General features: G+C 41.6%; 1 protein-coding gene across 7 annotated transcripts in view; it reads left to right on the forward strand.

Annotated features, from left to right (window-relative positions):
* The window catches only part of LOC124122014, a 31,476-nt gene that overhangs the window by 18,130 nt on the left and 242 nt on the right, over positions 1-13,104 (forward strand). For 2 of the 7 annotated variants that reach the window (XM_048391371.1, XM_046485162.2), the window contains 5 exons: positions 1,282-1,359; positions 8,002-8,106; positions 9,193-9,225; positions 10,623-10,706; positions 12,147-12,263. In XM_048391371.1, the coding sequence (XP_048247328.1) occupies positions 1,282-1,359; positions 8,002-8,106; positions 9,193-9,225; positions 10,623-10,706; positions 12,147-12,263 (417 nt within the window). Of the gene's footprint in view, positions 1-1,281; positions 1,360-3,701; positions 3,755-6,720; positions 6,843-8,001; positions 8,107-9,192; positions 9,226-10,622; positions 10,707-12,146; positions 12,264-13,104 lie in introns of those variants that run through there. The other 5 variants (XM_046485163.2, XM_046485165.2, XM_046485164.2 and 2 more) reach the window with 5 other exon arrangements.

A 13,104-nucleotide genomic window follows, 5' to 3' on the forward strand; every position in this document is an offset into this window, starting at 1 on the left:
TGCTTAAAAACATCACCTTGAAAGGGTATGTGTAGGTAATTGCCTTTTTGACTGTAGGTACAATCTGTTTGACTCCAACATTGAATTGCAAAATAACTCAAAATCGGGAATAATCTATTACATGTCAATGGGGAACACGGCAATGAATACCATGTACCCAATAATATCTGCTGTTTGTTATGTTCATTCCCATCAGTGGAAAAGGTTGCTTAAGAAACTATCATGTTGTTATGTGTCCAACATTTTTTCACCTTGTTAGGAGACGCGCCAAGAGCTTTAGATGCTCGTTTCAAGTATTTATTGGTTTTCCTCTTTCTGCTTCAAATTGAATAACATCATACACCTTAACATCATCTGTTCCACATCAGTCAACAACTACGTGTACCATGTAGCACGTGCAATATGTGTTTGCGCTGTTCCTCCTACTGCTGTGACCTCCTCCGTTCAAGATGTCAATTTGTACACACGACAACATGATGGTTTCTTATAAACCTCCTGTGACGTCATCCTATTGTTCTCCAGTCGGGTTAAATCTCATAAACAGGGACGTTGTAATGTCCCTGGGATTTTATATAATATTCCCGGGGTTTTTATAGGATATTCAAGTCATATTTGCTATATAATGTGTTATAATATCCCAGGGATTTTATATAATATCCTGGGTATTTTATTAATATAACTTCCGTTCAGATTGTAAAATGTAATGAAATGTAAAATCAAATGACAAATGTTTTCTTTATATTCCCGAGGATCGAACTCGCAACCTTCATATCTGTAGCCCAGTGAGTGTACCACAAGGCTACAGAGGTGTAGAGCCTCACTGCATTTTACAATGTCCTTTTCAAGATCCGTACGCCAGCAACAGATATTTTACGCCCGTTTCCTAAGGTTCATGGAAAGTGTTCGAAACATAAAAATGGTGATAAATGTTGCTTAAAGGTTCAAAATCGGTTTATAAGTAAGATAAAACACTTTCCCTCGGGTTGTTATGATATTTAAAACGCTTTCCCTCGGAAAATGCCTTGGGATGCGGGTTTTAAATATCATAACAACCCTCAGACGTGTTTTATCCTATACTTAAACAACTTTTTGGCCACTAGTGTAATAAAATAACAGCAAATATTGATGGGTATAGGGTAATCCTTGCAGTATTGGCAATAGAAGCTATTCCCGATTTTGAGTTGTTTTGCATTCAAGAAGCATGAGACTCCTCGGTGTGTTGTAATGTGCAATATTATTGTATAGATGGGTATTTAACCACATCTCACTCACTCTTTTGAGAATCGACCGACAATGACACATCCGATGCAGTGGGAGATCGCCCTTTGTCCATAGAGATGCAAAGCGTTTTTAATACAAGTGGGTTTATAAAAAAATATTCTCGACGTGTAGACACGGTTAACCAACTTTTTTTTGTCTCTAGTCACAATTCAAGCTTCGTGCCTTTTATTAACTGCAGTTTTTGTTTTGTTGTGACAATTCTGAGATGCCAGAATGCAGAATGGGCTGACGTTATAACGCTGCTTCTCGTGATTTAACTATTGTCCTACCTATGAAGATGACGCATCCCACATCGGTGAAAAATATTTTCTTTAACGAGGGACCATTGAATCTAAGTCCCTGGGAATATCCATGACAAACATATCCCATTCCGCGGGGTTTTCCCAAACATACACAGCCACAAAGATGGTGTCCCATGAGTAATGTCTGTCTCAAGCCACAGGAGTGGGCAATCCTTGAGAAGTTCATTGCCACATGTACATCTGTTCCTCAGCGTAAGACATTGAGCAACATACAGTAGTCTATATTAGCCCCACAATATACTTGTTGAACATTTCGAGTCGCTGAACTAAACAGAACCAGATGAATTTAGAAACATAAAATATAATCCTACCTATCGCTGCATGGAATTTGGGATAATCACACACTGAACAGTAAGTACAATGCGCCTTATTTAACCATAAATAACCTATATTAGGGGGGAGTGTTTTTATGTTTAAAACACAGAATGTCTCTTGTCGTAAGGGTGCCGAGAACTAGGTGGAAATCCTATCCGTGGTCAATTTCTTTACAATGCACGGAATAACATAAAACGTACGGCATAAAACCCACATTTCACTGTTCATAAACGGATAAACTCATAGTAAGTATATATTTAGCTGTCAACTTTATAATTTGCCGTGGCAAATGAGTACTTTCGTCAGACTTCCTCTTTGGACTTGGCGCGTTCACATCCCGCTGTTTCGTGAAAATTGTTCTATGATCAAGTTCCGTCCTGTTTTTCTCTGGCATACTAATTTACCCCCACCCCCTCATCTTTGAGTGTGGGTACGGGGCATCCAAGGCGCCGCCATTCGCTGTGCAGAGTTGCGTCCTTTTGGCATGCCTGAAACCTATGATTATGGGCTCGAATCCCGGTTCGCCCCGATTATGTTATAGGTTTGTCAGCACTATACCCGTGATCGATGGTTTCATGCACGTCGCTATATAAGTGCAATAATCTTGGACGCGACGTTAAACCCAATTTCACCTCACCTTTGCTTGTCGTAAGAAGCGACCAACGAGATCGGGTGGTCAGGCTCGCTGACTTGGTCGATGCATGTCATCGTATCCCAGTTGCGTGGATCGATGCTCATGATGTCAATCACTTGATTGTCTGGTCAAGACTCGATTATTTACTGAAAGCCGTCATATAGCTGGAATATTGCTGAGTGCGGCATAAACAACAACAAACAATGAAATGAATAAATAAGTTATGATGACGTTGATAGATGCCGGCTGCTAAAATGCCGTATAGCTGATACGTGTCAAATTCAATGGAATTTGTAGCTTAAGCGTTCGCTCGTCATCCCGGCGACCCGGGCCCAATTCCCCACATGGGTACGATGTATGAAGTCCAATTCTGGTGGTGATATTGCTAAAAGTGGCGCTCACTCACTCACTCAAATAAGCACCGGGATCCTATTGATTGAAACCTCTAACACAAATCATACTATCAAATGATTTGCAACCATATTCGTCTTCACGCGAGCACAGGGAAACCTATACTCATTGGGAACATTCGGCAAAAGCAATTTTAAGTAAGAAGGCAACGCCTCGAATTCTGCACAAATACGGAGGATTACAAAATAACACTAAAATTTTCAAATGTGGCTAAGGTGGATTTGGGTATCATCGTTGGTAGGAGTGAGTGAGTTTGGTTTTACGCCGCTCTTGGCAATTCCAGCAATATCACGACGGGGGACACAAGAAATGGGCTACACACATCATACCCATGTCGGGAATCGCACCCGGGTCCTCGGCGTGACGAGTGAACGCTTTAACCACTAGGCTACCCGACCGTCCTCGTCACCACGGGCGGCCCAGTCTTCAAAGGCGCCAGAAGCCTATAATAGTTGAATCCCGATTCGCGACAACTATGTTTTAAGGTTTGTCAGCACCATATCCGTGCTCGTGGGTCACCTAAGTGGTATAGCTGTCAGACCTGCATCACTTCCGGCGTTTCTCCCACATTAAGTTGACACTTCATGAAATAACCGACTGTTCAAAGCAGCGTAAATCCAACTCCCCTACTCACTTTCTTTAATGGTCCCGAGGGCATAACAGTGTTGCCTTCCTGCCCTTTCTCCAGTCACTGCTTTTGTCTAATCAATGCATATTGTTCTATTTTCTTTTGGTCAAGTTTGACGTGTTTCTTGCAGAACGTTCATCTTTTGGAGATGCAGAGAGAACGAATCCCGTTGCTTGAGGGTGAGTAAGTAAAAGTTGTTTCATACCATCCCCAGGTGTGTTCTTACCATATTGGTTAAGCGTGTAAACAGTGAGTGTGGAACAGTAACTGAAAACACCAGCAACGATCCACACCACTGGGGCACAATGACTCGAAATCAGCTCAATTTCCAAACCTGACGTTAGTTGCCTCTAACGACAAGCATCTTGAGAGATTCATTATCGTGTCGAGTGAGTGAGTGAGTGAGCAAGCAGAGTTTTAGGTTTACAATACACTACTTAGGGTCAGATAAATAGCTTCAGCCGGTATCCCGTCCTACAATTAATTTAAGAGCGTTCGCGAATTTCAGAATTGTATAAGTGTTAAATGTTTTAATACAGTACTGTCTGTGGTGTTAAAACTGGTTTGGTTTGTTTGTTGTTTAACGCCGCACTCAGCAATATTCCAGCTTTATGACGGCGGTCTGTAAATAATCGAGTCTGGACCAGACAATCCAGTGATTAACATCATGCGCATCGATCCACGCAATTGGGATTGATGCATGCATCAACCAAGTCAGCGAGCCTGACCACCCGATCCCGTTAGTCGCCTTTTACGACAAGCATAGTCACCTTTAACGGCAAGTATGGGTTGCTGAAGACCTATTCTACCCCGGAGTCTTCACGGGTGGTGTTAAAACTGGAAAATGTTGAAAGTTGCAGGACTTTGGGGTTTTCAGTAACCATGCCGCACTTGGTTTAAAATGGCCTCGAATCGCCCTTTTCTCAGCCTTCCAGAAACTTCTCGAGTGAGTGAGTGAGATTTTACGCCGCTTTTAGCAATATTCCAGCAATATCATACTGGGGACACCCCAGAAATGGGCTTCACACATTGTACCAATGTCGGGAATAAAACACGGGTCTTCGACGTGACGAGCGACCGCTTTAACCACTAGGCTACCCGACCGCCCCAGAAACTTCTCGAACGATGAATCCTTTAATGTTCATGTTTACACAGAGGCACTCGCCGCTGACAGTCCCCGACGTTTTACAAGTGTGTTAATCAATCGGTGCCACTGATAATTTACTTCGTCACTTGAATTACACCATTCTCTACTGCCACATAACAATCGGTTGGTTGGTTGGTTTGTTGTTTAAAGCCGCGCTCAGCAATATTCCAGCATCCAGAGTCTGGACCAGACAATCCAGTAATTGATATGAGCATCGATCTACGCAATTGGGATCGATGACATGCATCGACCAAGTCAGCGAGCCAGACCACCCGATCCCGTTAGTCGGCTCTTACGGCAAGCATACTCGCCTCTTACGGCAAGCACGGGTTGCTGAAGACCTATTCTAACCCGGATTTTCACGGGTAGCCACATAACAATAACAAGATCATCAAAGCAAACTTTATATGCATGCTGAATTAAAAACGTCAATGCAATGTGTTTGTCATGAAATACCGCGTGAAAAACATTTACAGATGCGCGATGTATGACAGTGGAAAAGATATATGTGCGTTTACATCTCCTTTGTGTAAAAAAACACCAGTAGTTGCATCGAAACTATATTCAAATCATTGGATGTTATATAATTGTCTCTATGCGTTTTGAGAGTCAACTACCAAAAGACGTCAAAATATGGTATTTATTGTTACCCTGCCTGTCGCTCGGTATTATGGGGCAAAAACAAAGTCTTGTCGGCTCGGAGTCAATATTATGTGTCTGCGTTGGGTATTCGTGCTACACTGTGGCATGTTATCGCATTTGTCTGCACTAGTACATGCAGACACACACACAAACGCTATGTTAGGGTAAATCCCACAACCAGCTTTTAATGAATATATCATTTGTTCTAGTCGCTATATGGCTGAAATATGCCGATGCGACATTACATAAAAGATAATTATTAACATTCATTCCATTGGAACTTCAATATCATCTGTAGAGTATATGAGTATATAGGAAAAGAGTTTTGTGTCTTGTTTGACGGAACGCGTGTAAAAATCAGTTGCAATGAGAATCCAATCCTATGATACAATGGACCCGTGAAAATCCGGGTTAGGATAGGTCTTCAGCATGCTTCTCGAAAGAGGCGACTGACGAGATCCGATTGGTCAGCCTCGCTGACTTGCTCGATGCATGTCATCGTATCCCAATTGCGTATATCATTCACTGGATTGTCTGGTCCAGACTCGATTATTTACAGACCGCCGTAATATAGCTTGAATATTGCTGAGTGCGGCGTTAAACAACAAACAAACAAACAACCAAAGTGAGTGAGAATGAGATTAGACGAAGGAGAGGAAGCCAGACTTCGGTGAGCTGATATCGAGAACAGTTTTGGTTACGGTGATATTTGTTTTGATTCTGATCTTTGGTGGAACCAGCTTGTTTCTTTGCGATGAAGCAGGTCCTAATAGAGCGGACTGAAAACGTATATGGTTGTAAGATGTCAGTGCAATTTACTGATGTACTGCACAGATGTTAGAGACTTTCGTCACCTTCCATGTACATATTGTTTACAGGTGATATCCTAAAAGCACTATGGTGAGTGAGTGAGTGAGTTTGGTTTAACGCCGCTTTTAACAGTTTTCCAGTTATATCACGGCGTGTCAGCTTAATGTGGGAGGAAAGCCCGAACTGATTCAGGTCTCAGACGTTTACCACTTCGGTGAAACCCACGAGCACGGGTATAGTGCTGACAAACCTAGAAACATAATCGGGGCGAACCGGGATTCGAACCAATAATCATAGGTTTCTGGCGTGCCCAAGGGACGCAACTCTGCACAGCGAATCGCGGCGCCTTAGACGACTTGGCCACCCGTGCCCCCCAAAAGCACTGTGGAAAAGCCGTACATCTTGATGAAGTATTTGGGTAATGAGTGCGGCATTAAACAAACATACAAACAAACTACTCATGACAGTTTGTGTTGAATAAGCGCAGTTCCTTGTGCATGTATTGCCTTCCCGAATTCAGTGTCTGTTCATTATTCTTTTCTCCTTTCAGTTGCTCGACAACTACGTGCACCCTATACACGCAGCTGGACCTCCATGTGAGACGAAATGAGTGAAGATAAATATTCTGATGTATCCAACAACTGTTTCTCTCAATAAAAATGTTTGCAATCACATATAAGTTCATTAATTCTGGCGACCATGGAGTAAGTAAGCGCATAGGTGTGCATACTCTTCGCCGCAGTCAGCAATAGTATTTGTTTGCCTGCAGCCCAAACACCGATAGTAATTGGAACATGCAAGACGGGTATGAGTCCAGGAATAATATAACAGCTCTCTGTTACGCCTTGGGGTTTGGTTACTGTCCTTCAAAGGGAAATTTGTTCTTCCAGTGTATCACGTTACCCGTTTGTTAAAGAAATCAATTTCCTCACAATAAGACGTTCACATCGCGGTATACATCCTACCTTCACACTCGTTCTGCATCGGTTTTCTGTCGATAGAGGTGCCATTATGCCCAGAGATTCATAGAATCATATGTAGAGGAACTGCCTTGTAGACAAGGCTCGTTGCATAAAGTTTTATTTCTGTTTTTCTCCCTCATATGTTTTGTATATTTTTGGTATATATATTTATGGATATTGATTAATAAAATGATCCTGATGACTGTTTGTCTGTCATATTGGACCTTATGTACATCACCTTGCTCAAAATGTAGTGATTTATTTGTTTCAATGTACGAATCATCATTAATAGGTACATTGTGCATATACAACACGACCGTTTCTTTCGAAAAACACGACCCCGTTTTATTAGATCAGATATGTTTAAATCAGCATGTGTCATTCAAACGACACAAGACTAAGAGGCTGAAACTTTATGTGAATAACAAGCACTTATCTACAAAAATGTTTGTTTGTTTTAAGTCATCGTAGCATTAACGACCTTTACTGTAATAATTATAAAATGTTATACCATTCACATGTTTAAGAATGAGAAAGCATTTACTGTAAAATTATAAAATGTTATACCATTCACATGTTTAAGAATGAGAAAGCATATATGATTTGGGATTTTGTGTGATGGAAATTAAACAACTTTACACCTTGCTGCTCATCAAGTAATAAATTTTGCCATAAGTACTCACGAAAATATTTGGTCATCTAGTTCGTAGTCTAATTGTCAATTATTGTTAACTGTTTACCTTTTTTGACTACAGATAGTGGAGCGGCACTATCTATAAAACCAAGGTCTTTGCTTAGCAATGTATGTTTCCTTCCCTCAACGGCCAAGATCACATTCATCTTGTACCCTGTTCTGAGGACTATTTCAGAGCAAGACTGCAAGCTTCAACGAGGGGAATGTAAAGGTGAATGTGGACATGGCGAGATTGAAGTCTGGTACACTTGTGTCTCCGGACAGGCCTGCTGCTTCCAGAGTGAGTTTACCAGTAACCCGAGAACTGTTGTCGGGCTTGGTTCATGGTGTCATCGTTCCCAGGTTTTGCTCATGCTATCAACCAACTGTTTACCCGGTCCAGACACTTATGAAGATTCCGGGGTAGAATAGGTCTTCAGCAACCCATGCTTGCCGTGAAAGGTGACTATGCTTGTCGTAAAAGGCGACTAACGGGATCGGGTGGTCAGGCTCGCTGACTTGGTTGATGCATGTCATCGATCCCAATTGCGTGGATGGATGCTCATGATATTAATCACTGGATTGTCTGGTCCAGACTCGATTATTTACAGACCGCCGTCATATAGCTGGAATATTGTTGAGTGCGGCGTTAAACAATAAACCAACCAACCACTTATTGTGAATGAGAGAGTTGTATTTTAGACCGTTTTTAGCGACATTATAGCAATATCGCACCGAGGCTTTCGGCGTGACCAGTGAACGCTTAAACTACTAGTCTACAGCACCCCCTGCATAGATTTACAGGATAACGTAATATATTTGGAAAAATGCTGACAATAGCATATTACAATATACACTCAATCACGCAATTAAAAAGTACGTGGCAATGTTATGTAAAAGAGGCAAAACGAATATCAGAATATGTATCTTGTGTAAATAGAGTGTATCAGTTATGTATATGATAGACTGATCACTTGATATTCGGGGAGGGTAGGGGTGGGTATTTTAAAAACGATCATTTACTCCAGAAAGTACTTGAAAAACATATTTCTGTCTCAGGTTTGACAACTTGAAATGCTAGACAAGCTGGATGTCAAGAAACAATGTAGTGTAAAACATCCACACCCACCCATCGCAAGAATATTGACTAATCAGTCCTGAACCTAAACATTCCGAGATTAAAGGATTGATGTATTGTTGTGATGATTGACACATGTTATAGCTAACAGCTGGCCCGAAATGAACACATTAACCCTCTTTTACTGATGATCATTTCAGCCAAGTGTGATATCGAGCACATGCAGTCAATTTGGTTGATATCTGGTGTCACAGGAGCATCAAAAACAAAATAAATTTCAGCAACTAACTTTTTTTCGTTCTATTACAGTGATATCTACCATATTTACAGAACGTCAACCAGGTGTGTATATTTCTACTGATGAAGCCATGTCCAGCTGATATGAAGACATGTTTGACAGGAATAAAGCAATATTGGTGAAACATATATATATATATATATATATATATATATATATATATATATATATATATATATATACTCATGCGGACGTTTCATCAATTATTTTTTGAGTAGTTTCAATTCAATTTTCACGATTATATTGTTTTTAATTATTAAGTTTGCTTTATTATATATGATATTTCATCTATCCTACAAGCATAGATCAGTTGGACAAAAGGTTTAAACATCAACATGATTTGTTAAACCAAATGGTGATTAAACAACTGGAACTATAATGATGTAGCATGTTACTGTTTATATAAAAAGCCCATGTATTTAGAAATCGACTGTGATGCTAGAATGAACCTGTTACGATGGGTGGCTGAATAGGTCTTCAGCAACCCACGCTTGCCGTAAAAGGCGACTAACGGGATCGGGTGGTCAGGCTCGCTACTTGGTTGATGCATGTCATCGATCCCAATCGCGTAGATCAATGCTCATGATGTCAATCACTACTGGATTGTCTGGCCCAGACTCGATTATTTACAGACCGCTGTCATATAGCTGGAATATTAAATAGTTGAGCGCGGCGTTAATCAACAAACAAAAATACAACGACCGACCGCGTTGATGGAACACACATTTCTGTCAACGATGCTTGAGTGCGTTGGTCTGACGGTCCTCCTCGAAATGTAAAAAGTCCTCTACATCATTTGCATCATATTTGCCAGGCAGTTCCTCCTACTAGTTACGTCATATTTGGAAAAACACGCGTTTCAACGGCGTTTAGCCTTGATACTCGCCCGCAGTTGCCTTGGTCAGCATAATACTGGCCAAAATGGTCTGACCCCCCCCCCCCCCACACACACACACACACACACTCTCCTCTCTCTCGAAGTCCACTGCACACATTTGAACAGCGACAAAGGAAGGAGCATCATCACCTACATGGACCTGTTGTAAAAGGCGACTGACGGGATTCCAATTGCGTGAATCGATGCTCATGACATTAATCACTGTATTGTCTTGTCCAGACTCGATTATTTACAGACCGCCGTCATATAGCTTGAATATTGCTGTGTGCGGCGTTAAACAACAAACCAACCAACATTTGACACGGAGGGCTGTTGGAGATGCTTGATAACACAGAATACCAATCACTTAGATGTCTGCAGAAATATGCTGTCTGGTGGTGTCAATGGTTCGAGGGCAGCCTGTAACGGGAAATATTGCACTTAATACATGCGACTTGTCATGGGTGTACGAATCATCCTTCTTTGGCTCAGAGTTTTTCAGCTACCACACGTAGAATTTGACATACAGGTATTACATATTGATCTTTTTTTTTATTACCATAGTCATTGGTCAGAGTGGTGGTACCCTGACTTCGGACGAAGCAGCCCCTTCCCAAGAAATACACATGCGGGACGTTTTTGGCGCAGGTTATGTTTTTTCTGTTCTTTGTCATTTTTTCATTGATAATGTAAACGTTAACGGTCATTAATGTTTATATGTGACTCAATTCAGTTCTCAAAATAGCTCATTTAAACGACTTCTAATCGAAGAAAGTATTCATCTCACATGTGTGTATCATATAAATATGTTGTCGGATATTACTGGCTGTTATTTACAGGGTATCAAACAATTCACTAGGCCATACTCTTACCCTGGCCTGCACGGGTTTTGTTATAGTAGCAGCTGACCTGGGGATCCCCACGATAAAGCAATATCGCTTCTAAAGACCCGTGAAGATTCCGGGATAGAACAGGTCTTCAGCAAACCATGCTTGTCGTAAGAGGCGACCAACGGGATCGGGTGTCAGGCTCGCTGACTTGGTTGATGCATGTCATCGATTTCAATTGCGTGGATCGATGCTCATGGTATTAATCACTGGATTGTCTGGTCCAGACTCGACTATTTACAGACCGCCGTCATAATATTGCTGAGTGCGGCGTTAAACAACAAACTCAACTTAAACGAGAGGTCATTTAGAGATAAGTTCTAATGATGCACCGAGATGAGAAGTGATAAACGAAACAAGTTGTGAGGATAACAATGAATATTTTTAAATGAAATAAATCCGAACAAACGTTTCAACAAGAATATTAAGGCTTGTGATACACACTCAAATAGTTCCAACTCCGAGCAACACCCAACTCTGTGTACGCCAACTCTTCCACAATTACACATAAGCTGCTGTGAACATAAAAGTCACTGAGTATACGATACACATTGTACCTTGGCCTCATAAAGTTTTGGCTCGTGAAAATCCGAGGTAGAATAGGTCTTCAGCAACCCATGCTTGACGTAAAAGGCGACTAAGCTTGTCGTAAGAGGCGACTATCGGGATCGGGTGGTCAGGCACGCTGACTTGGTTGATGCATGTCATCGATGCCAATTGCGTGAGTCGATGCTGGTGATGTCAACCACTGGATTGTATGGTCAAGACTCGATTATTTACAGGCCGCCGTCATACAGCTGGAATATTGCTGACTGTGGCGTTAAGCAACAAACCAACCAACCATAAAGTTTTACTTTACCATGATCATAAGGCCGTCTCGTGAAGATGGTGTTCTGCTGTGGCATCGTGCACGAAGCAGGGGAACACCATACGAACACAGGCCATTTGATCGCGTAAATATCAGCGACAGAAAACATTCAATTATCATCAGAAATCCCCTTGGCGAAGCCCGAAAATTGAAAAGTAATCACCAAACTTTTTTATTTTGTGTACACAACAGTGTATTTCTAAGGTGTGTATTAATCTGTAGTTTGTTCTTCCGATGCGTCCCTAAATAGTACCTCACCTATTGGTGGCACCTGACACGTTTTACCATCTCATGAATGTTAAAATGTCCATGTTTTGTCATATCTGTTGATAGATGACCGCAATATTTGCGAGCCAACGGGCACCTGCAAGGGAAAGTGTGAAGACGTAATGGAGGTGGAGTTATCTTGGTATCAGTGTGACGCAACTGACGAGACATGCTGCGTTGTTGGTTTGTATCTATTCAGACAACTACAAACCCAATTGGATCCAGCTAGTGTTATATTAATGGTGCTCGTATTACGAGACACCTGTCGGCGATAGCTTAACGTAAACATTGGTGCAGCTGGTTTGGATTTTGGTTTGTTGTTTAACGCCGCACTCAGCAATATTCCAGCTATGTGACGGCAGTCTGTACATAATCGAGTCTGGACCAGACAATCCAGTGATTGATATCATGAGCATCGATCCACGCAATTGGGATATGATGACATGCATCAACTACCAGCGAGCCTCGTGAAGCTGGTGGAAGACTGGATTCATATGTTGGATATAATGAGGATCTCAAGTTCTCAAAACAAATGAAAAAATGCGTTTCCACTATTACCCTTAAGTGTGTGAAGAAACGGTGCTTACCAGGAGTGAGTGAGTTTCGTTTAACGCCGCACTTAGCAATGTTCCCGCAATATCACGACAGGGGACACCAGAAAAGGGCTTCACGCATTGTACCCATGTCGGGTGCTTTCATAATTGATTCAATTCGTCTACGTGATTTGTAGAAGATATAAAGAACCAAATATGGAAAAGGAAAATGTTCGGTGAAATAATTTTGTATAACAATAACACCTATCTTGTAACCGTCAAGTGAGTGCGAACAGGTTCAATTGTGACGTAACAAGCAACTGAGTGAGAGAGTATGGTTTTACGCCGCTTTTAGCAATATTCCAGTAATATCACGGCGGGGGACATCAGAAACGGGCTTCAGACATTGTGCCAACGTCTGGATTCGAATTTGGGTCCTCGACGTGAGCAAACGCTTTAACCAATAGGCTAGCCCACCGCCCTACCAGTAG

This window comes from Haliotis rufescens, unplaced genomic scaffold, assembly GCF_023055435.1.
Source record: "Haliotis rufescens isolate VD_foot unplaced genomic scaffold, xgHalRufe1.0.p SCAF_9, whole genome shotgun sequence".
NCBI lineage: Eukaryota > Metazoa > Mollusca > Gastropoda > Lepetellida > Haliotidae > Haliotis > Haliotis rufescens.